The 22,456-nt window shown below is 45.8% G+C and overlaps 1 protein-coding gene across 1 annotated transcript in view; it reads right to left on the reverse strand.

Annotated features, from left to right (window-relative positions):
* Positions 1 to 22,063, reverse strand: part of LOC144129178 (fatty acyl-CoA reductase 1-like) — a 31,413-nt gene extending 9,350 nt beyond the window's left edge. Inside the window, exons 1-8 of the mRNA XM_077663155.1 lie at positions 21,923 to 22,063; positions 10,666 to 10,782; positions 9,021 to 9,196; positions 7,891 to 7,963; positions 7,640 to 7,749; positions 3,101 to 3,275; positions 2,141 to 2,185; positions 1,703 to 1,821 (exon numbers count right to left, since the gene is read on the reverse strand). Of these exons, the coding sequence (XP_077519281.1) occupies positions 1,703 to 1,821; positions 2,141 to 2,185; positions 3,101 to 3,275; positions 7,640 to 7,749; positions 7,891 to 7,963; positions 9,021 to 9,196; positions 10,666 to 10,782; positions 21,923 to 22,063 (956 nt within the window). The remainder of the gene's footprint in view (positions 1 to 1,702; positions 1,822 to 2,140; positions 2,186 to 3,100; positions 3,276 to 7,639; positions 7,750 to 7,890; positions 7,964 to 9,020; positions 9,197 to 10,665; positions 10,783 to 21,922) is intronic.
* Positions 22,064 to 22,456: the final 393 nt, after the last annotated feature.

The following is a 22,456-nucleotide window of genomic DNA, read 5'->3' on the forward strand; positions in this document are numbered from 1 at the left end:
TTCGTCGCTGCTGCTACATGGGCCGATTGCTAGGCAGCGCAAAAGCGGGGCTGTGATAGCGGCAGCAAGGTGGCTCTAGTAGGCGGCACGCTGTACGTAAGACATCAGCCACTTCGTGGCTTCGGCAGTTGTTATGGAGACAACACAAGAACATGTGCAAGCAAGTCAATCTGCGGCCTTCGAAAATCGTCATGGAGGTGAGCCACCACATTTCAGTTATCCTCCGGCTATCGGCGTAATTTAGACCATACATTAAACGGGAATTGCATGAAGCTACGCTCTTCGCGACGCGACGTACGACGGTGGGCGTGTGCCTCTGGTACACGCCACGAAGCAAGTGCTTTGGCTATAGAACAGCGCGTTTTCATTGTAGCATCCGTTGCTACCGCTTCAACATTCAGTCGCCTCGCGTTATCAAGAATGTATGACCCCACTATTACCTCATCAGGATTAATAAAATCAACGATGAAAATCTCTCTCTTTAGTATTACACAAGCGCAGAACTATATTTTGAAGGTGCTCATATTATTGATAACTGATTGAGATATAGGTCACATCTTTTCTCTTTACTAGCCGCCGCGTTGGCTCAGTGGTTATGGTGCTTATCTGCTGACCCTACAGCAACGGGTTCGATCCTGGCCGAACATAGAAATGCGAGCGGCGCCATGGTGTGTTCTGCAATGCAGTGGCGGTACGGGGCAACCATGGCTCGAGGTGCAGCGCTGAACACTTTTTTCTCGCTTAAAGCAGAAAAGACTCCGTTAAAAATCGCTGAGCAAAATTTTAATTAAGGTAGCTATCAATTGAGCTATAATGTATACTTTTACTAGGAACGCCTCTCTACGAAAACTACGCCCGAAAACGCTGCACATCACACCGTTTTTTTTTTTAAGTTCGAATTTTTTCTGAAATATACTGCCTTGTATGACACTTTAAGCCATTTAATGAGGTAGTACGTATTATAGAGAAGCGGCGAAACATACGTTGTTGTTCGCCAATGTCGCTAGAGAGTATAAAAAAATTACAAAATCCTTGTTTTTTTTGGGGGGGGGGGAGGAAAATATTGACATCAAACAAACCAAAAACTTCACGCTACAAATTTTTTGGCTGTGCGATTAAAATCAACGATGCATATTCATTCTCTCTAAAAACTTTCAAGCTCAAAAGTAAAATATTTGATTTTTTGTAATCTTTTTTTCAGACACAAATTTTTGCACTCTGAAAAATTCCAAGGGCTGTCACATCATCAGGAAATCTTTTTCGCTAGGGTTATTAAGGGAAATTATTTTAGCCGGTTCAGTAAAGAGCCACACATTTTACCGAAAATATCTTCGGGGGTTCGAGCGCAAACTCTGGTACGTTTGGCTTTGAATGACTCTCCTCTCAAGTGCAGTTGCCAACCCACACGTAATCCACCGCCCTGCGTATTTGAGCGCACTGCCGAACATTATCACGTTGCCCGATCAAGCGTCCTAAAGTTCCCGTCACATGCTGAGTAGAATTTAACATTCCGAAACCTCAGGTCGGCTATGTGTGGCGGCGTAGTGGAGGATTCTGCATTAAATTAAACTACCTAGACTTCTGTATATAGCGACTAGAGCCGCGATTCGATCTTGCAACATCGGGCTGAGTAGCCGAATCTTACGTAGCCACGGAGCCACTGCGGCAGGGCGGGTCGTATGGTATAAAGCATGCCTCTAACCTGTTAATGGCGATGTGCCATGCGACGCATATGAGCGTGTTGGCGACTATGTCCACAGGAATGAAGTCGCCTATGCAGTCCTTTTTCCCCACCATTGACGGTAGCAGGCCAGTCCCTGCCTGCATAACGGTTTACAGCACAAAAGAAGCTTCGCTGTTGTGCGTGATAGAGTATTTGACGATATGAGTTGCTTCATTGTTATTCAGCACCGTCAAATAGAATTGAGTAGATAATGCACGCCGCTTATGTGGTTCATAGTAAACCGAGGAGTAATGGAAGAAAGAATGACGCCAAAACAAAAGGGAACAGGCGCTGAAAAAGTTCGTCGACCCTGGTCGGTGTACAGTGTCCTTGTTCTTCCAAGCTCTATTTTAAACCTCGAAGTATGACGGCCTTAATCATGCGTGTCAAAATTTTAAATGTCTCACCAATACTTACCGATGCAATGATGCCGGTGCAGCCCGCAAAGTTGTCTATCCAGCCCTTCAAATGAAAAAAAAAAGAAGTTAGGCTCGGGTACAGCAGATTCGGAAACTGCGACGACTTGCTATCCAATGCCAACTGCACTCGTCGCGGCTGCAGGCACGTTATGAACTAGCGGCGGTGTTGATGAATACGTTGTCTGCGGTATTTCGGCACGGAACACTGTGGGAATGACACATCACGTTCTCCCTCACGGCTATGCTTATGTAAATCCTGGGGTATTCTACGGCTCTATACCAGGCTCAGCAGGTTTTGACGTGGAGCAGATAAGGCGCAGAGTTTTATTTCCAGCCGTGTCGCCTCAACTCAGCGAAGCACCCATGTTGAGAGATTTGTGGCCACATTAAAGGAACACAGTGGTTAACCCCATCCAGTTATTGTCATCAGTGAAAATTGATTCTCTGGCACCGTCTGTCTATGCTGAGGCTTTTGTCCGGCAACAAAATACGCATTTATTGGCGAGAAAATTGGATTTAGAAATCTCCCCACAACTCGATTCACACTGGTGACGTCCTTGCCGAGAAGGAAAAGCTGACACGGTTTTGAAGTGAGTGGAAGTGTAGTATGCCCTCTGGTATCCGCGCTTGCAAATCGGCAAATTTTATGTGCGAAATAGGCTGTGGGCAGACACGCATGTATTTCGTTTTTGCTCTCCTATAGCTTATAAAAGCTACATTTTCGTGTAGAGTAAGCTTTTTGCTATTAGGCCGCGGTGCCCTATCGAGAGAGGCTAATATCTACTTGTCCTTAGTTTCGCTTTAAGAAAACCCGAGTTGCCGAATTTAATCGGCAGGCCTTCACTGCCGCTTCACTATATAGCATGGGTTGAGATTTGGCATGTCGTAATCAATCCTTGAATCAATCAATCAATCATCCAACCAATCAATCGACCAATCAAATGTCGCGTTGCCTTACCGGGAACGGCTCCCTCCACGAGGCCGTGACAATGGAGGGTCGCACTATAGCGACGGGTGTTGATACACGCTCATCCCGCAACAGCGATTCCGCCAAGCGCTTGGTCAAGGTGTAAGTGTTCGGCAATCCAAACAGGAATTCGTCCGCATTGCTCATGCATTTGTCATCCGGACGCCTGGAGAAAAAAATTTCTTCAAGCTTCGTGTATATTCAATATTAACGCAGCACGTGTGCTATGTGCGTTTTCTTCACTTTTTTGTAGCGAGAGCTACATTACGGTAGCATTTCGAGCCTTCAGCGTGGCGGTGGCACGTGACCGTGGCGGCGCAGCCATCGCGTGGCGGTGGTCACGTGGTTGGTCACGTGACCAGTCATGTGGTGCGGAGCAGCTGCTGCCGGCGGCGCGGCGCGCCGGCGAAACCGAGCTGCCACAGCTGTGCGCATGCGCCGTGTCAAGTGGGACGAAGATGAAGAAGGAACGCCCAGCGAAACGGAGTGGTGAAAAACTGACTTTGGCCAAGTTCCACTCGGCCAGCTGTAGCTATCGCGTCACTCCAGTTTTAACTAGAGCTAAACCTCCGCGATTTTTTTTTGTGCAAAATTTTGTCACGAGTTGCGTGAGGCGCGCCTACTTAATCCCAACGCACCTCCTAATCTCATCTCCTCAAGTGACCTTTCCCTGCCCGCATTTACATTTTTACGTCTTCAAGCCCGCTCTGCCACTTAATTACAGCGTTATATGCAGTCAACTCCTTGTCCCTTGAATGACAATCTATAACAGCTTGCCTCTTCTCGATTCAACTTCATCTTTCCGCTAGCTTTCCAATTATTTCGGACAGATAGCTACTTCTGAGATAATACATTTATATTCATGACCTGGGAGTGTCTTTCGTTTGCAGTCGAGGGTTTGACGGCATACCGTCTGGTCAGGAATCATGTTGATGCAGATTGCTGGTCACTGGCCAAAGTCAAAGGATGAAAAGACGTTTCGCAAGCACTACGGCTCAATTGTTCACTATGGAGCAATCGGCGCACGGATTCGTCCTTTTGTAGCACCCAGTAGCGTTTTTAATGATTTAGCATAGATAGGATGTAGAGTTCCGTCGTTCCTGTTTAATGTGTTAGACGATGTCTGTATGATAAGGGACTCAAGATTCTGCCGTGCTGATGTGTTCTTTTCTGTTGTCAATATCTTTACTTGATCCCAGTTAATCTCGTGGCCGGATTCTTGCACATGCTCGGCGATGGCGTTAGATGCTGCTTTCCGGTTTCGGACGTCGTTCTGGTGAGCACATTAACTCACTTAAACACTGCACTGCGTCGCCATGAAAACCAGAGCCAAATAATACTCTTCTACACGCAGCAGACGACCCACAATCACGCGTCAAAGTTGGCGAGCCCTTTCTGGCAACTTTTTCATGCTCGCACAATCTACATGTCTTCTACACAATCTACACAATCTACAATGTCTTTTTCACGCTCGAAAAGACATTTCGGTGCGAACATTGCGAAGTGCGGGATTTCGTGGCAGTTGACGCCCATGCACCTGGAGTCACATGATGTTAGGAGTCCCATCCGATCACAAAGTTTCAAGGGCGCTTCGATGGCGAGCAGGCTCGTCGCGGCATCTCGCGGCAGCCGCGGAATCTACGGAGCGCATGGATTTCATTTCCGAAACTTTATAGATATAAATTATGGATATAAATTATGGATATAATTATGGATATAATTATGGATATAATTTATGGATATAAATTTCTTATAAACCTTGTCCTTTACATAGCGAAGCAGCAAAACCAATGCAAGTAAAAGGCTCTGTTCCTTCAGGACCATAAGAAATGTAATTAGGAAAACTTATGACTATTCATTGGCCTTTAAAACCGCAGATATTTTTGCTGTTTATTGTAACAGTTAACATCATGATCAAAGTTATCATGCGAATATGAAAATTACGAGGTCATCAATAACCAATTTGACCGACCTTGCTCATTGAAAGCCCGACCCACACAGCGTTTCCCAACAAACACTCTCGTATTGGGTAGTTCAGCTTGTCGCATCGTGTGTGGCTTTCGTTTGTCCATTTCGTTCCTTTTTTAGCTACCTGCCTTTGCTTATTTTTCTAACCAGACCAATACCCTTCTTTAATATGTCTGTACAAAACGATTGTTGCCACTTTGCGGGCAGCTAAAATTCACATTTTCGTATTGATTTCTGCATTCTTCCTCTATTATTCTATCCATATGATACTGTCGCGACCACAGCATGGCTTAAATACATATCACGATTTCTGCGATCATAGTTTCATTCTTGCAGAGTTGTCTGTGTTGGTATGCGTACAGGTTCCTATCTGTGATTGCACAACGTAATTATTGTAGCGTAAGCTACACCGGCCGAGGTTGAGCAGTTTCGCGTGGCTCCTGGAGAGCCATGCTGCGCATGCGCGAGGAGCAGTGACGTCACACGGCGCACAGCTGACGCGCCGCCGCGCAACCTCTGGAAACCGCACCACGTGACCAGCCACGGCGCCGCGCCGCCGGCAGCTGCTCCGCACCATGTGACTGAACACGTCGCCAACCCTCCCGCACACTCACTGAACAAAGAAAGAACCTGTGTCGAGGATGGGAATCGAACCAGGAACTTTAACGTTTCAGGCGGAGACGCTGCCACTCCACCACGACGGCTCAATGTTCAACCGTGAATAAAAGCACATGGAGTGAATGCGCGCATTTTATATATTAACTCTTCCGAACCAGATGTCGCCGCGCTTTCGCTACGTATATTATGGCCTAACAGAGCTAGGCCATAATCAATTTTATTGGCTTGTTTGACATATTTCATTGAGCAAATTAAACTTAAGTATGTAGATTTATTAGAGAATATACGTATATTTAGATAGCTTCTTGCCATGTTTTGAGCATACATGCGGTGAACTTTGTTCCCAGCGACGCTTTTTAACGACGCTTTTTTGCCCTTTCTCAAGCTGCTACCTTAGTGTTTGTGATATTCTATTGTATCTTAGCATTTCTTATGCATATTTTGCAGAACTCCTGCTATTTATATGTGCTCTCTGTTGCGACTATAATTTCTGTGCAATTACTTACAATACTCGACCGGTGACAGCTGCGCCCGCGCAATACATTGGAACGAATGACAGCATCACTGAGCTATTTTCCTGGCCATTGCATATGTACAAAATTTTAAACAAGGTTTTTGAATCAAAGATTCGTTAAAATATTTGTCCTCAACTTGATTATTCATATCAGAGACATGCACTACTTAGCCGGTTTCCAACTGATAGCTCTAAACTTCATGAGACATTTTCTTTACTTACTAAATAGACAAAAAGATGGAAGCATTGATATCAGTTATTTCTGCCACAGTTTTTGGGACTACGAATATGTCATTTTATGAAAAATACATATTTTACTCGTCTAGACAGTGCGTATTTTTATTATTTTTTCAGTATTATTGACCGCATCTGATACGCGATAGCATTGGCAATGGCAATGCAATTATGATTAATGTATTTGATCCCTCTACAAATTCTATAAGCAGGAGGCCGCGCTGCAACATGAGCCCCCCTTGAACAATATTTCTGGCTACGCCACTGATCTGGATGTATTCACATGTTTTCCGCAACCCATTAATGGAAATGTGGTCAGTTCTAGGCGATTTATTACATTTCAAACTGAATACAACACAAATTGGCACCTCCTGAAAAATCAAAGGCAGGTATGCTGATTTAGTAACCTTATGCTGCAAGTGCACAAATCTACCTCTAAGTTTGTATTGCTAATTACAGGCGCATCGCAGAAACAAAGACCCACCGCAACGCACTGAGACCTCGGCATAGCATGTGGCGTGTACACAATGGCTGCAATTTCTTCCTGTTTTTTTTTTTTAATTATTGCCGCTCCTGGCAATAGAAGTGTGGTCGAGCGGACATTGGCATTTCGTACCACACTGCACACTGTAACGCTGCAACACTGCAACAGCGGAGAGTTGCGCGCAGTGCACGACGTTTGAGAGTCTTCTTCCTGCTCTTGGTTAAATTGCTCGATTGCTCTCTTCCTCTCTTTCCTCCCCTCAAGTTCTCCTCCTCGCCCATCTCCCTCTCTGTGCCTGTCACGCCGGACGGCCGACCGATATAGCATATAGGTGGGTGAGCGACCGTGCGTGACCGCGTGTGACGCACGCCTACCCTACACATCTACCCACACCCCATGACTGGTTACAGCGTGCGGCTACTCCAACATTCACAGCAAAAGGCATTCACAACAGCTTGCTCGTGGCGCTAATGTTAGTGCAGTGGCACAATTGTAACATATCCCGAACGACTGCCGAGAGTTTCGAAGGCTCCGCCGGCAGGAGCCTTTCACGGCATCCAAGTTATTGCATTACTACAAGGGTAAACGTGTCGTGACTTTTTTTTAAAAGTAAAGCCAACCAAATAAGTAATATTAAAGAACGCAACACTGTAAATGCAACGACTTATAAAGGCCAAGCTTAGGCGGGACAAATATAGCCAGAAATACTCACAGAGACGCTGCGACAACCGTTTCTGTATCCACAAGTGGTTGGTATATCACTTCGTGAACTTCTGTCCTCTTTTCACAGTTGCTGTATGCTGTTGACACATGAACAAAAGCCTGGAGAAACAAAGCGGCCTACTCAAGAACCGAGGAGGGCAGAACGCATTGAGACACTAGCACTGATAATGAGTTATGGTGAAAAGATGCTAAAAATGCATTAAACTGAAAAATTTGATTGAAAAGCGCGGAGAAACTTACGCAGAGGTTACGAATTCGCTTGCAGAGGTCCAAAACATGCCGCGTACCCAGGACGTTTAGCTGGATTGCCACTCTGCAATAGAATACTTCCACAGTTTGGTCCTGCTAAGAGTATATAACATGACTTACTCGTCTATCGAGCAAGTGCGGCGTTAAGTGAGCTAAATAAACGCAAAATGAAAGACAAGGACATATTGAAGCGGTTTGGCAATAATAATGATACTAATAACTGGTTTTGGGGGAAAGGAAATTGCGCGGTATCTCTCTCATATATCGGCGGACACCTGAACCGCGCCGTAAGGGAGGGAGTGAAAGAAGAAAGGAAGAAATGGGTGCCGTAGTGGAGGCCTCCGGATCAATTTCGGCCACCTGGGGATCTTTAACGTGCACTGACATCGCACAGCACACGGGCGCCTTAGCGTTTTGCTTCCATAAAAACACTGCCGCCGCGTTCGGGTTCGAACCCGGGAACTCCGGATCAGTAGCCGAGCGCTCTAACCCCTGAGCCACCGCGGCGGGTGAAGCGGTTTGGCAAGTCATCGTTTTTTAATCACTGTTATAACTTTACAGCCACGCGCAAAGTTAATCAGATTGGTGCACGTTCACATTGGAATAGCAGCGGAAATTAGACGGCATAGAAAAGGAGAAGTCGACGAGACAAGCACTTTGGCACAAACACACTGGCATCAATATCACACTGGCGCCAACATAATCTCGTCAATGCTCCACAGGAAGCGATGCCCTTTAACCACCCTCTTCTCGACGGGGCATCAGCGGCACTTTCGCCGCTTTTATCGGCGCAAACGCTCTTCGACTCGGCTTTCTTTTGTCCGCTGACACAGTCACTTGCGCCTCTGTTTTTCGAGTGGCTGTGATGATCGCACATCCCCTTCTCATGCATGCTCTCAGCGCTTCACTAGAGCGCCGTAATACCGTTCACCGGTGTCCCATGTGCTGGGCGCCCGTAATCAGCAGGTCGCAATCCTGGACCTGCTGCACAAAGTGCCCTGGCCATCGAAACCTCGCCGCTACTGCACAGCTAGTGTCGACAACCTGAGCTTCGAATTCGGCCCCCAGAAGCTGCCAGGGGGAAGGGGACAAAAAGTCGAAGACGTTTGCGACTCACTCACTTGAGAGGCTCATCGAACTTGATCGTGGCAGCTGAGTGGAAAACAACGGAGACTTCTTCGATCAAGGTAGCCCTGTCGGACATGCTGAGTCCCAGGCTCGGAAGTGTGATGTCTCCGGGCATTGCCCTCACTTTCTCTAGAGCACCTGGCTGCTCTTGCTTGAGGCGTTCAAAAACCTAGCAAGAGAAAAATACATTGGGGCGGAATGGTGATGGCTGTAGACTGCCTCACACCCTGTTTTAGGCACTGCTGCTTATCTGACTCTGCATGTAGACCAAGTGAATGTTCGAAGAACTTGTAGTTAGGTGGACGGATGAGATTAAGAAGTTTGAGGAGATACGCTGACCGGAGCTGGCAAAGGACAGGCTTAATTGAAGAGACATGAGAGGCCTTTGCCCTGCAGTGGGCAGAGTCAGGCTGATGATGACGATCATAGAGGCATGTGCACTGTCGTCAGCAAAAGTTCCAGGTACGCGCGTGCTCGTGGGCAAATTTACTCCAACGCTGCCTTTTATTGTAGGAACGATGCAGCTGTTAATGCCAGCAGGTAAAGCATCCATGTCCGCTTATACCAGCAGGCGTTTCTCTTGCGGGACTGCATCGAAATAACTTCTTTCTCGCAAAATGGCCCCATAAACTTAAGCTACCAACTATACAACGCATGTTTCGGACACACAGCTTATATTCTAAGACATAAGTGTATTCCTAAGTGTAAATCTGTCCTACGATTACAACTTCTGAACTCTGAAAGAAACATTCGACAGAGGCCTGTGTGGCTGGGAAAGCAAATTGAGAAAGCAAATTGGGAAAGAAAAATGAGAAAAGAACGCCAACTAAAACTAAGATAACACGAAGTTTCAGAACCTACCCGCTTCGTTCATCAGGTAAGCCGCCGTGGCGGCTATGTGGTTATGGCGTTCGGCTGCTGGCCCGAAAGACGCGGGTTCGATGCCGGCCGCGGCGGTCGCATTTCGATAGAGGCGAAATGCGACCGCATTTCGCCTCCATCGAAGAAAAGAAAAGAATTGCGAGGAGATTGCTTTCACGCGCCATTTCGAGCTCGTTTGGAACTGAGTACAAGTATGGACGTCAGCTCTGAATAAACTTCTTTACTAGCACTGAGCCTTCCCTTTGTTCGTATCTATTGCACACGCGGGTTGATAAACTTTGAGGTAGTCCAGAAACGGGCTTTATTATGAACTTCTAAGTTGAGAGAAAAAAATTCCTCAGGCTCCGCAAATGTGCGCAATATTTCACCGTCACAATTGCGCGTCACCACAAAAGACGTCGAACTTTTCAAGAAAGGTACCGAAACGCCATTCGTTCACTGCCGGCTGTGAGGCTACATTTTAATTTCGTTCCTCGGTTGTACTGCCAATGCATACTCCACTTCCGATCTTTTCTTCACGTTGGTCTGTGTAAGTAACTATATGTGCATCATACGTCCGCAGGAAATAGGAGAATAAACTGAAGATTGCATCGCAACGAAGGAAGAACAATAGCAGTATTGTTTGGCTAGAATAATTTGGGGAAATTAAACTCTCACTCGCGAAAGTACATACGAACGTTTAGGCAAGCATTCAAAGAAGCTTCACTGTATGATCGGTTGCTAAGCCCGATTAAGATAACCTTCAGCGAATCTTACCTGTGAGGTGAAGATTGTTGCCAGCCTCTCCTGTGGCTCCTCTCCGCGCTTCGTGCGTATGAGGAGGTAGACCCGCCTCAGACCGGGACAAGATCGGAGCAGCTTTTCAAGGAGAACCTGACGCAGGGGCACGGAAGGGGAAGGAGTCTACATATATATATATATATATATATATATATATATATATATATATATATATATATATATATATATATGGAGATAGAGAGAGGACAGTCACATGGCTCTAATGCTGCGTTTTCTCGGCTGCACCCGGTGACTCGGTGTTCTGCTTTGGTCCTGATCTAGTGGCTGCAAGTCCTGGATTTTGCTACAACGACAACTTCTGCTTCGCGCCCGGTCATGCTATCCAGCTCACGGAATCGTTCGTCAGCAACCGTACAGCGCCATCGACGGTGGCATCCCCACCCCCCATCAGATTTAAAGAGTCAACGCGCTGGCTTTCCTTTCAGGGGATATCTAGTACGATATCTATTAATTATTAAGCCCCTTGGCTTGTGAATGTTTTTCGGGGGGTTTCATGTTGCTGTGCTCGGGCGACATTTCAGTCTAGAGCTGGTTCTACAACTCATTCCCAGGCACACCTTTGCAAAGTCTGCCCGACGATCCGTCTAAACAAATTAAAGTTATCCTCGACAGCTTAAAGACATTCTCTCTCGTACTGTTCAATCCTCGAACAGTGCGGCTCTATGAACTTCGGATATAAACGCTGTTAAAGATAGTCTGAAAAAATTGAATCGAAATTAGCTGGCATGTAAATGAGGCCTGATGGACTCGAAGAAAGGCCACGAATTAGACCTCACCAGTCAAGAGCTTTCATGCTTAAAGACATCGATGGAAGACCAACACACTCGACATGCCTCGAATCATGCTTCGCTGATTCAAATTGAATCCTACGTACACATTGCATGAAAATTTGTTTCAGACGAGAAGTTCCGTCCCGTCACAGCTAAATTTACTGAGTAAAAAAATGAAGAAAAAGATGCCACACGGCAAGAGATTTAATTTGAATAACATCACTATCCCCGAAGATTTCTCACCTCCCACACTTCAATCTAAAAAAAAAATTACTGAATTAAGTAATAGCTGCGCTGGACCTCGATCTTTTAAGCTAAGTTACGACAAGCTGTACTTAAAACATCAATGCTTTATGTGCGACGTGAGCACTGACAATCGATGAGCTCGAAACATTTAGCGAATCTAGTGGATTAGATACAGTTGCAGCGCCACGCGTTGCCGTTTACAACCGCGATGGGTAGTTAAAAGTTGTCATGTCCAGTATCAGTTCTTTTTACTAACGTTAGATACGTTCTCAATAAGCATACTTCTTTTTCTTCCGCCATTGAGACATGTGTATATCTCTAACAGAAACCCGGCTCCCAACGCATGTCTGATTCGTAAATCTTCCACGGACGGCAAGACGCGACAGCGTTGTTTTGCTTACTATATAAACGCATGTTCCATCTTGATGCATTCGGATTCACAGCGAATTATAGCTACTTTTCGCTTCTGTAGTAAGGGCTCATTTCAAAATAATTATTGGCATCGGTTACCGTCCCCCTTCTCATTCGTCCATATTTACTAATGTACTCCGCGATGCTAATGTACTAATGTACTCCGCGATTCATATTGGTATTGATTCATCCCGTTGTTTTATTGCGCTGTTCAAATATGATTGTTATTGCATCATTTTCCTCGTCATCGCTTTTTGTACTCGAAGACCATGACTTCTGACCATTTCGTCTAGGACTTATTCATCACCGCGTTCGCCCCAAGTTAGTGAATTCTAGGAGCACTGCTCAATGTCTCCGCTTAGTGACACATGTTACTAGAACTCTAAAAAATACTGCGAATACATTTGATTTAATTTTAGCAGCTAATTCAAAGTAGGCTCTAGACTTAACACACCTGCCAGGTATCAGTTATCACCTTCTACTGGCTATCTGCATAGTACACTGCGTTTCAAAGTGCATAAAAAATTTTAAATTACAAGCGCGCTACATATGCCGCTGTTCATTACGAATTATGTGCATTTATTGATCGTTTCCTGAAAGATTTCAGAAATCGTTGTGCCGAAGGAAACTGGGAATTGTTCAGAAAGAGGGTACACCAACTAGGCGTATCGGCACCTCGTATTCGCAAGCGCCTTGTTACAATTCACACCTCGGGCAATTATCTAGCAGGAAAAACATTTATACCGCCTCGCGAAGGCTAAACCCTATGACGCGCTGTGGATGCGTCCAAGTCAGTTTCTGACGCGTCTGTGAAAGTGGTTAAACTTGGAAGGAATATATACGCGATAGCCTTGAGGGCTCCTTTCGGCAGAAAACTCAGTTCCATTGTCGTCGGCCGCGATTGCCGCCTGAGCGAAATGTCCCCAGAGAAGCAACCCAGGTGGCAGGTGGGCCACCTAGGTCACGTGACCTTGTAACTTCATTACAACCTGCCCACCGTGGCGGGTGGCCGTTAAATTAATGATTGGTCGCCAGATGTCTCTCGGAAAGAGCAACCGGTAGAAGCAATAGAACACTTCATTCTAAAATGTGATGGTATCCATCCCGATGTCGATGCAGGCACATTCACTCTTCCTGAGGCCTTAGGGTTTAGAGATAACAATAATCATGTAAATAAATCTGCGGTGGAAATAAGCAGAAAGCAATTGGAGGATTGGTGGCACGAAAGCAGAGAGGTGACATAAGTTTTAAAGCGTAGGAAGACGTATTTTAAAGAAAATGGCGAATTTTATTAACAACTTACAGCAGCGTTAAACAAAAATAAATAAAAACAAAACTGAACATGGTGGCAACTACCACTGCCCAGTTTCAAAGGGGACGCTCCTACTTTCCACCCATTCCGTCCATCCATCCGGTTCTCAGAAGCCCCACCGGAGGCTGTGCTTGAAACAGCCGCCTGCTGGGCAGTGATGCGTCACCTACTGGCTGCACCAATGCGCCGGAAGTGGCTTGAGGACTTCCGGCAATCTGTCAGTGCAAATCAAATGATGACAAATGCCGCATATCTGGGCGTTAACCCAATAACGATATCGCATCAAACCCTGGAAGCGGAGCTGAAGGGAACACATCAGTTTTTTTTTTCGCCTTCTCGATAGCTTTTGACAAAGGCTGCCATAAATTGTTGCTTCAGTAGTTAAGTCGTCTTAATCTCGATCCTAGCAATTATCGATGGATTGAATCTTTCGTTCATAACTGTTGGCAGTTAGCAATTTCTTATGGCACTAGCTCACCGCATACTAACGTTCTATTTTATGTGCTACAAGGAACTGTTACTGAACTACTTATGTTCTTTATTTATATCAATTACTTTATTTTTACTGCATCTTCTCTAATTGATCATTTTTCAGATGACTGTCTTATCTTTCGAGAGATAAGTGGCGATAACGACATTGACACTGTCCAGTTCGTTCTTATACTGTTCTCGAGCTGGTGCGTGCCGAACCTATAAAATGGCATCAAACACTAATAAATGTAAGTTCATGCGCTGTCCTGCAATCTCTTGACACTTCCCTTCATGTTACCCGAATGGTATTCCTCTTGATTCCTTCACAGGATATAAGCCCTTAGGCGTTCGTGTCGCGCGGAATTTAGCACCGATATCGAATACATGATTTAAAGCTAACCGCGCATGCTAAGGTATTTACGTTTCAATGTCTCTGCTGCACTATCATCCATAAAACCTCTGCGCTATAATCACATTTATACTTCTTAAACTCGAATACGTAGCTTCAGTTAGACCGCATACGCGTGACAAGCTTATAACTTTTCTTGAAAATGTGAGAAAAAATAATTCCGTTCTTCACTTCTTTTGTTTTTCGTTATAATCGTACCGCAAGCATCACGCCCATGAAGGCTAAAATTTACATCCCATCTTTACAATTTCGCCAGAAAATCAGTCGCTTAACTGTATTTCGAAGGGTGTATCATCATTCACGCTACGCGAAGAGCTCGTTTCATCAGCAGAATACATTTACTCTCCCATTGATCTTCGCCGCAAGGTTGGCATCGAAAAAGGCCATACCAAAGCTTTTTTACAGTCTTATCTTTCCCGGAAATCTGTCGCGTGAAACCGCCTTCGCCCATATTTCAGCCATTGAAGGTAATTACGATTTCGCAATGCACTACTTAACTCTTAATTTCTAGGAAATTGAATTGCAAGTTGTTACAAGGAATTGCCAACATTCACTGTGTTCTATTCGCTGGTTTTATCATATGTATCTCACTCTCCTCTCTAAGACCTTTGGCCCTGAAGGTGCAATAAATAAAGAGATAAACAAATTCTTCAGAAGGAGACTCGTTAGACAGTTTTCACAGAGTCGTGTGTTGCATACATGATGTCGTCTCACAGCCGATAAGACAGCGAAAATAGAAATACGCACCTTTCTTTTTTACTTATGTGTGGGCTGGTGGTGGTGGTAGTGGTTTTATTAAAAATAATAGTAAAAAGGAAGGAAAAGATTTTTGCTAGCCCCGGCATCTGCCATCGATACTGAAGCACCTGAGCTGGGGCAGCGGAAATAAAGGACAGCAGGCAGAATGGAGAAATGAAATGAAAGAGGTGAGGGGACAGGAATAGAGGACAGGGGGAGAAGTAATATGTACAAACTATTTACACAATAAGTAATATGTCCAGGTTGTGCGCGTGATTAGTTCAGTTTAGAGGAATTAAATCACACACGCGCACAGAACTGTGTAGGTTACAACTGGAGTGGGGCGTCCAGTTATTAATCGTTCAAGGTAGAACTCGCGGAGCGTTCGGTCACTGCGTGTAACTACCTGACGGAGAACAGACGGGACGTCAAGCCCGTGTGTTCGAGGTATGCACAGAGGCTCACCAAAGTTCGCTCACGAGTGCGCGCACTGCCCTGCGGCCACAATAGCGTCTTGATGGAGTCTGGTAGTATGCCCTGCGCCCTATAGGCCGCGAGCATATCGCGACGAGCATCGGCGAACGCGGAGCAGCGAAGGAGCAGATGTTCTAGTGTTTCCACTAGAACATCTGCTCCTTCGCTGCTCCGCGTTCGCCGATGTGTCTACAGCTTGGTCGCGGACGACCAAGAGGTTGTTGAATTCTACTTCATCCACTGCCACAGAGCAGCTGGCCCGTATCGTTGCATACAAATTCCGAAACATCCGCCCGTAGCACGGAGATAGTCGGAGCGTCCCGCAAATTGTGAGACACCAAGTCCCTATATGAATACTTGCTGATCCCGATCCCGCTGTAGAGTTATGCTTGTTGCCTTGGCAAAAATGCGAATGTTTTTGGCAACCCAAGATGACTTGGGAGGGCAGGTTAGTCTGCGGGGAATATTTACAGCTCATGCAAGGAAAAAGTGCAGCGCTTTCTCGACTTGATGGTCTACAGTTTCTTCCGAAGCTGTTTTCCTCTGGTATCTTCGATTTTAGCCAGCAATTTGGTATCTCTGCGCTGACTGCATGCGAATGTCTAAAGCGGCACCACGTCTTATAACCCACTCTAGAAGCAATCGCTTAAGGAAACAGCACTCGCCCCACGCCGACGACACAGTAATTAATTGGTTTCGCTGGCCAAAAACGAAAACTTATCATCGTCGCCTGTGAGTACACAATCTTGTCAGACGAACCGTCATACGCAGCAAGTACGTCACGTCAAGGAGGAACCTCATGCCCAGCGCCGCAGTCTCGCATGCGTAATTACAAGATTCGGGCTGAAATTTTAGACGCGCATGTCTCAGGACACAGGCGTGTTACTACAATTGTGCAAAATAGAATTGTCTATGAATACCAGTAACTCTAAGTTTTCAATTTCAACATGCATGCTAACTGCAGTGAATAAAAAGTTCATTAATGAATTTTAATTAATTAATCAGGCTGCGATTAGTTTTTTCTCACTGGTTTTGTCCGCCCGCGCGGTGATTGCCTGTGATGCCGCTGTGTCCTGGTTGAATAAACTACTACGTTGGTTGTTTATAAAGCCCTAGAGCATCCGTCATGATACACTGCAGCTTTATTTACTGTCCCCTGTCTTACGTTTTTGCTTCTTCATCTGGTCAGAATACGTATGTCGTATCCGCCCGTTACAAAGGGAGCACCGTAGTTATTCATCATCATCATCATCACTCGGCGAACGTTGCGTCACGGCAAACTAGATGTGTCATGGCTTACTGCATACGCCTAACTTAAAGTGTCTCATAGCAGCAAGGTAACACTTGACTTGCACGTGACGTCACAAACACCCTTACCGTGAACCACACAGGTTCCACAGCGCAGATGGGAGCAGGGGGCGATAAGCGGATTATAGAAACAGGCAAGGTTCCCGCCGTGCTCCTGGTTCGCCAGCATGGCGGCTGCTCTAACGTGAGTACACGTTATCTGTAGGAAGTGATACACACCGTCGCTTCTTCCTTTTGTCTCATATGTATTTCTGTGCGCTATCAATTCCCGAACTTGCTTGATCCCCAACTGTATTCGCCAAGACCATTTCACTTTTCAAAGATGTAAACGCTGCTGATTATATCGGTTTTGGAACACCGAGGAGTGACAACGACGATGTAGTACTTAATCTCTTTCAACTAATATCTACCCATTTTGCTGTCGCGTTTGTTTGGCCCTGACCGTGTACATACATACACCCTCAGAGAGCACACGAAAAGAGCACGCTTACTGAGAAAACGAATCGAGAACCACTAATGTAGATAACAATATCATTTTTAAAGAAATCACACTTTCCGCCCATGGCCCTGCTGGGTGAAGTGGGAACCGTAGCCACATACCAGCCCCCATCCTGACCCTCCCTCAATCACAAACTGCTCCGTATTCAAGACTTCTTAACTTCTTTTTTTGTCGTCTCGGCCACCGTGTAAGATAGTTATCAGTTGCGGCTAATTATGACGACGACGCTGCCTACATTTGGCAAATTCTCAAGCATAGCTAGCAAAGTAAACAGTTCAGAACTAGAAAACAGAGCAAGCGCGCTCATGTTAGAGGGCGGGCTTCCAGTCCTTGCTTCAGCCGAGCCAGGTTCAAACTCTGCTATCACCGCAAAGCAGAGCGTCACCGTTCGAGCGCGTCCCTTCTCCGGCAGCAAAGGCACATATCTCGAAACGCGCAAAACAGAACTGCGCCCACAAGTTGAGCGATCGTGCACTAAAAGCAAGAAAGCCGAAGCGTCTTTCATGTCCGTGATCGTATTCGTTAAATACGACTCATAAATATGCGCGGTGTTCGATGGTGCTCCAACCACAATTACGCACGCACTTAACACACGGATAAGGATATGCAGCGCGTCTTTGCGCACAAAAGTGACTGAGAGGCAAAAGTGATGTGGAACGTCCGTAAGCTTGGGTCTTAAATGCGTCTCGTCGCGTAGGCCTCCTCCCCGGAGATAGCGCACCAGTCTTTTTCCTGCTCCTTACGCGGGTAGTTGTCGCAGTCTAGTTCCCCCGGTTTTCGCGTAGTCGCAGGCGTAGGCAGTTAACCGTGCATAGGCATGGCGCAAGCTTGCTCACTATCACTTCACTATACCCTGTGCAACCAGTCCTTGTTTCGTAGCCGAATACGTCACAAAATGCCTGCATTGACCTGCAGTTCAGCAGGCACTGCAACGTCAGAGGGATTACGCCCGTAAGCGCGCTTTTCCCTGACCGCAGGAAAGCCATAATCAATATGCAAAAAAAAGAACGGAAACAGCGCAGAGCCAGCAAGCGTCCTGGTAATATGCAGCCTCGTCATTTAATACTTTATCGTGAATTCGCTGTCAGAGCAAACGCCAGGAAACTCGTCATGGATTGCGTCATCATTTCGTCATTTTGCGAACCAGCTCGCGCTGATCACCGCTACTTTCCTTTGGGTACATGCCCATCGTTTTTTTTTTATTATTCTGGGCTCCTCGTACTGTATGGATAGTTGTACGGAGATAGTGATTCAAGAAAAGCTAAGGCCCCGCCGCGGTGGCTCAGTGGTTAGGGCGCTCGGCTACTGATCCGGAGTTCCCGGGTCCGAACCCGACCGCGGCGGCTGCGTTTTTATGGAGGCAAAAACGCTAATGCGCCCGTGTGCTGTGCGATGTCAGTGCACGTTAAAAATCCCCAGGTGGTCGAAATTATTCCGGAGCCCTCCACTACGGCACCTCTCTCTTCCTTTCTTCTTTCACTCCCTCCTTTATCTCTTGCCTTACGGCGCGGTTCAGGTGTCCAATGATATATGAGACAGATACTGCGCCATTTTCTTTCCCCAAAAACCAATTATTATTATTAGAAAAGCGAAGCTGAAAACACTTCAGAGAAACAAGAATGTGGACAGGATCAATGAAAAATAGTACTGGATGGTAAACTGCGCGTTGCTCTATAGCGTTGTCCATTTATACAGAAGAATTAGAGCTGTGTAGATAGCATGCTCCTTCTGGTTTATAGAATTTAACGTCCCAAAGCGACTAAGGCTATGAGGGACTCCGTAGTGAAGGACTCCGGAAATCTCGACCACATGGATTTCATTAACGTGCACTGACGTCGCACAGTACATGCACCTCTAGAATTTCGCCTCCATCAAAATTCGACCGCTGCGGCCGGGATCGAACCCGCGTCTTTCGGTTCAGCAGCCGAGCGCCATAACCACTCAGCCACCGCTGCGGCTAATCAGGAAGGCTTTCGCCATGCACACTTTAGGCCCACAAAGTGTCCCCCTAGTTTTTGTTTTCTTTTTGTCCATTGCAGAGAATAAGGAAGTAATTATTATTATATTGTGCATCGTGCTTTCGCTAGCTCACGGTAACTACCGGGGGTGCTTGGAAACTGTTCCTGCCGCCGTTTTATTCGCCCTCCTTGAGAAGCAGCCTCTGCCATGCCAGTATAAATGTCTGTGTAAGCAAATGTAGTTATACCCGTTGGCGAAGCGCTCTCGTCTCTCCCAGTTAATTGATTGCGCTCCATAATTCAGGAGCCCAGAAATGCTGGGACGGTTGGTGCGTCTCTCTCCGCATACCTTACTAGAGATGCGTATCTTTGCTGATGCGGTAAAAAAAACTTGCATCGTGATTTTTTTTTACCACAATATTGCAGTTTTTTTGCCTTTGTCATGGTACGGTATCAGGATCCGGACGAAGGATTAGCGTCTAATTAATTAGCCGACATGGCGTGTGGAGGCTTACACCACTGCACGCTGACTTCGCCTTTATGCGGGCCCTTATCTTGCGGCCGTTTTGCCGTAAATTAAGTGGCCGAAAAATGCTGCGAAGGCAAAACCTCATTTAGGTGGTAGGGAAAAAAGGGACAACCCCTTCTCAGATGTGTCCCAATCGCCGCTTTCTCTTTATTGTTCAGAAGTATAAACGAACTAATATTACGGAATTATTTGCTACCTTACTAACGTTGTGCCGGATAACATTGAAAAGTCCAGATGGAGCGGACAACAGAAAAATGCAGTGGTATAAACAATGTCGAAATGGCACATTTTGCTTCGACCCCGCCGGCAGTACGAGACGTCCTTTGACAATTAAACCATTACTAAGTCTTAAAATTATTTCACATTATAATGTCTCCATGGGCACCGACACGGACTTTTTCGAGCTTATGAACATGCAAACACTGTATTTCGCAGAGCCACCCACTGATTTATTCCACCGACAGCAACAGTATGCGGTTGTATGTGCAGGATTTCGCAGTAGCCCGGCAATGCGATATTTTTCATTTTCTCGCCTCATTCACAACAATTTTCCGTATTACTGTGGTAACTATTGATCCCCCGCTTGGTTCCTACCGAACTGACTTGCGATTTGGTTTCGTTCACGGTTGATGGACAAGAGGTTTTGAACGTGACTGCAGGTGACACTGAACAGACCTTGATCCATTCTTAACTTGGCAGAGCGGACACTTCGTAATGCTCCCCGTAAATTAGAACTTGCAGCTTGTCAGGTGATGGCATGCGCTAGTATCGTATGGGACCCCCACCAACACTATCTAATAGGTAAATTAGAACTTATACAAAACGGGGCAGCCAGGCTCACATCCAAACAATATTCAAGAGCGGCTAGCGTCATTGATATGAAAGACGCTATCGGACTAGAACTATTAGTAGAAATATGGAAGAAAGTAGGCTTAGGCTGATGCACTCCATATGTTATAGTTTGACAAAAATCGAGAGGCAAAAATTTATTACCCCCCCATACTACATGTCGGCCACAAGAAACCGCGAAAAGGAGATGAAAAGAAGATTAACGAATTAAGTTCAAAACAAATTACATGAAATTTTCCTGTTTTTTTCTGAAAACAATCTCTGAATGCAATGCGTTTCCAGAGCATGTGTCGGGCGCCAGCAGCAAGAATTTTGTTTCTTTACTGAGGGAGGTGTAATATCACTGTTCTTGTTTTGATTTTGCCCTTATGCCCTGCTAACACTTTTATTGTTTTGATTCTTTAGAATTGAATAACGTGATATTATGTATTGCATTGGGAAGCCCACTTCCTTGCTGTAATGCCTTGGTGCTTAAGGGTGTACAGTGTAAATAAATAGGAACGTGTAGTACAAGTGGCCGCGTTCTTTACTCGCCGAAAAAAGTGTGCTGCTTAGGTTCTAAAGGAACTTTGCGCGGTTCTTTATATTCCATAATTTTCTATAAAGCCCTGTGGAGAGCGTCTTTAAGGAGACCAAAACGTTTGGTCGCAGAAGCGAGCTGCTTGATATTATGCACAGCCTCCTTCACGACTTCTTCGTGCTAGTAGCCAATGTTTTTCTTGTTTACGTTCGCACCGACAAGGCAACGATAAATCCAGGAAGAACCTGGAAGCAAGCATTAAGAAAAATTAGAAATATTATCATTGTAATGTCGCGTTTCGCCTCACGTGTACACCCGGCTGGTAGAATAATTTCTCATATGAACGCGAAGACCTAACATTCTTAAACTTTGCGCGAGGTAAAATCAATAACGATAAGCAATAAATAAAAACTTACGTTAATCTAGGACGCTTCGTTGGCTGAAAAAGATGGCGTGGAGAAATTCGCGCCTTTTCGACCGCCTTTTGATTGAGCAAGGCTCATTTCGCTTTTTTTTTCTCTGCTTGGAGAAGACCATTCTCATCCCGTTTAAGTGGCTTTCTAGTGGACATCTGCACGTTTCATTCCAGCTATATTCCAATACATTTCATTTAGCGTTTGGAAGCTAGGCGGCGCTAAACGAAAAACTGTCTCGTTTTGCCACATTCTCCCTAAGCTTCTTCATCGCACTACGCACGCCACTGCACGTGAACACCTACCTTCCCAATGAACCCGGTTCCTCCGGTGAGGAATACCGTTCGATCCTGGTAGAATCGCGCAACCTGGGAGTCACCGTTTCCATCGGTCACCAATGTAGTTGGTAGGCTTTTCTGCCGTTTCTCGGAGCCAGGGGACTCCATGGAGGACTGGGATCGGCACGCTGGAAAGGACATACCAGGAGAGTTAGTAACAGCCGCTGGCTGTCAAAGCAACGCATTCGCAGTGGACATGTAGTGTTTCTCAATAGGCAACAAAAGGTCAGATGGGCATTGCAGCGAAATGAAAATCTCACGGCACGCAAAGCGCTGGTACTGTTGTCGACGAAGTACATACGTTCGTATGGCGAATAAGCGCATTAAGAGAGGTGCTGTCGGTTAAGTAGCTTCTAGCTGACAGTGCCGAGTCCCCGTCTGTGAATGTTTTTAATGCAGCTGTGAGAGTAGTCGCTGGCCGTGCAGAGAATGGTACACATGCATTCTAAAGCGCGACATAGAAGGAGTTTGTGAACTTATAACATAACTCAGCTGCTGATT

The sequence above is a fragment of the Amblyomma americanum genome, chromosome 4 (genome assembly GCF_052857255.1).
Source record: "Amblyomma americanum isolate KBUSLIRL-KWMA chromosome 4, ASM5285725v1, whole genome shotgun sequence".
NCBI lineage: Eukaryota > Metazoa > Arthropoda > Arachnida > Ixodida > Ixodidae > Amblyomma > Amblyomma americanum.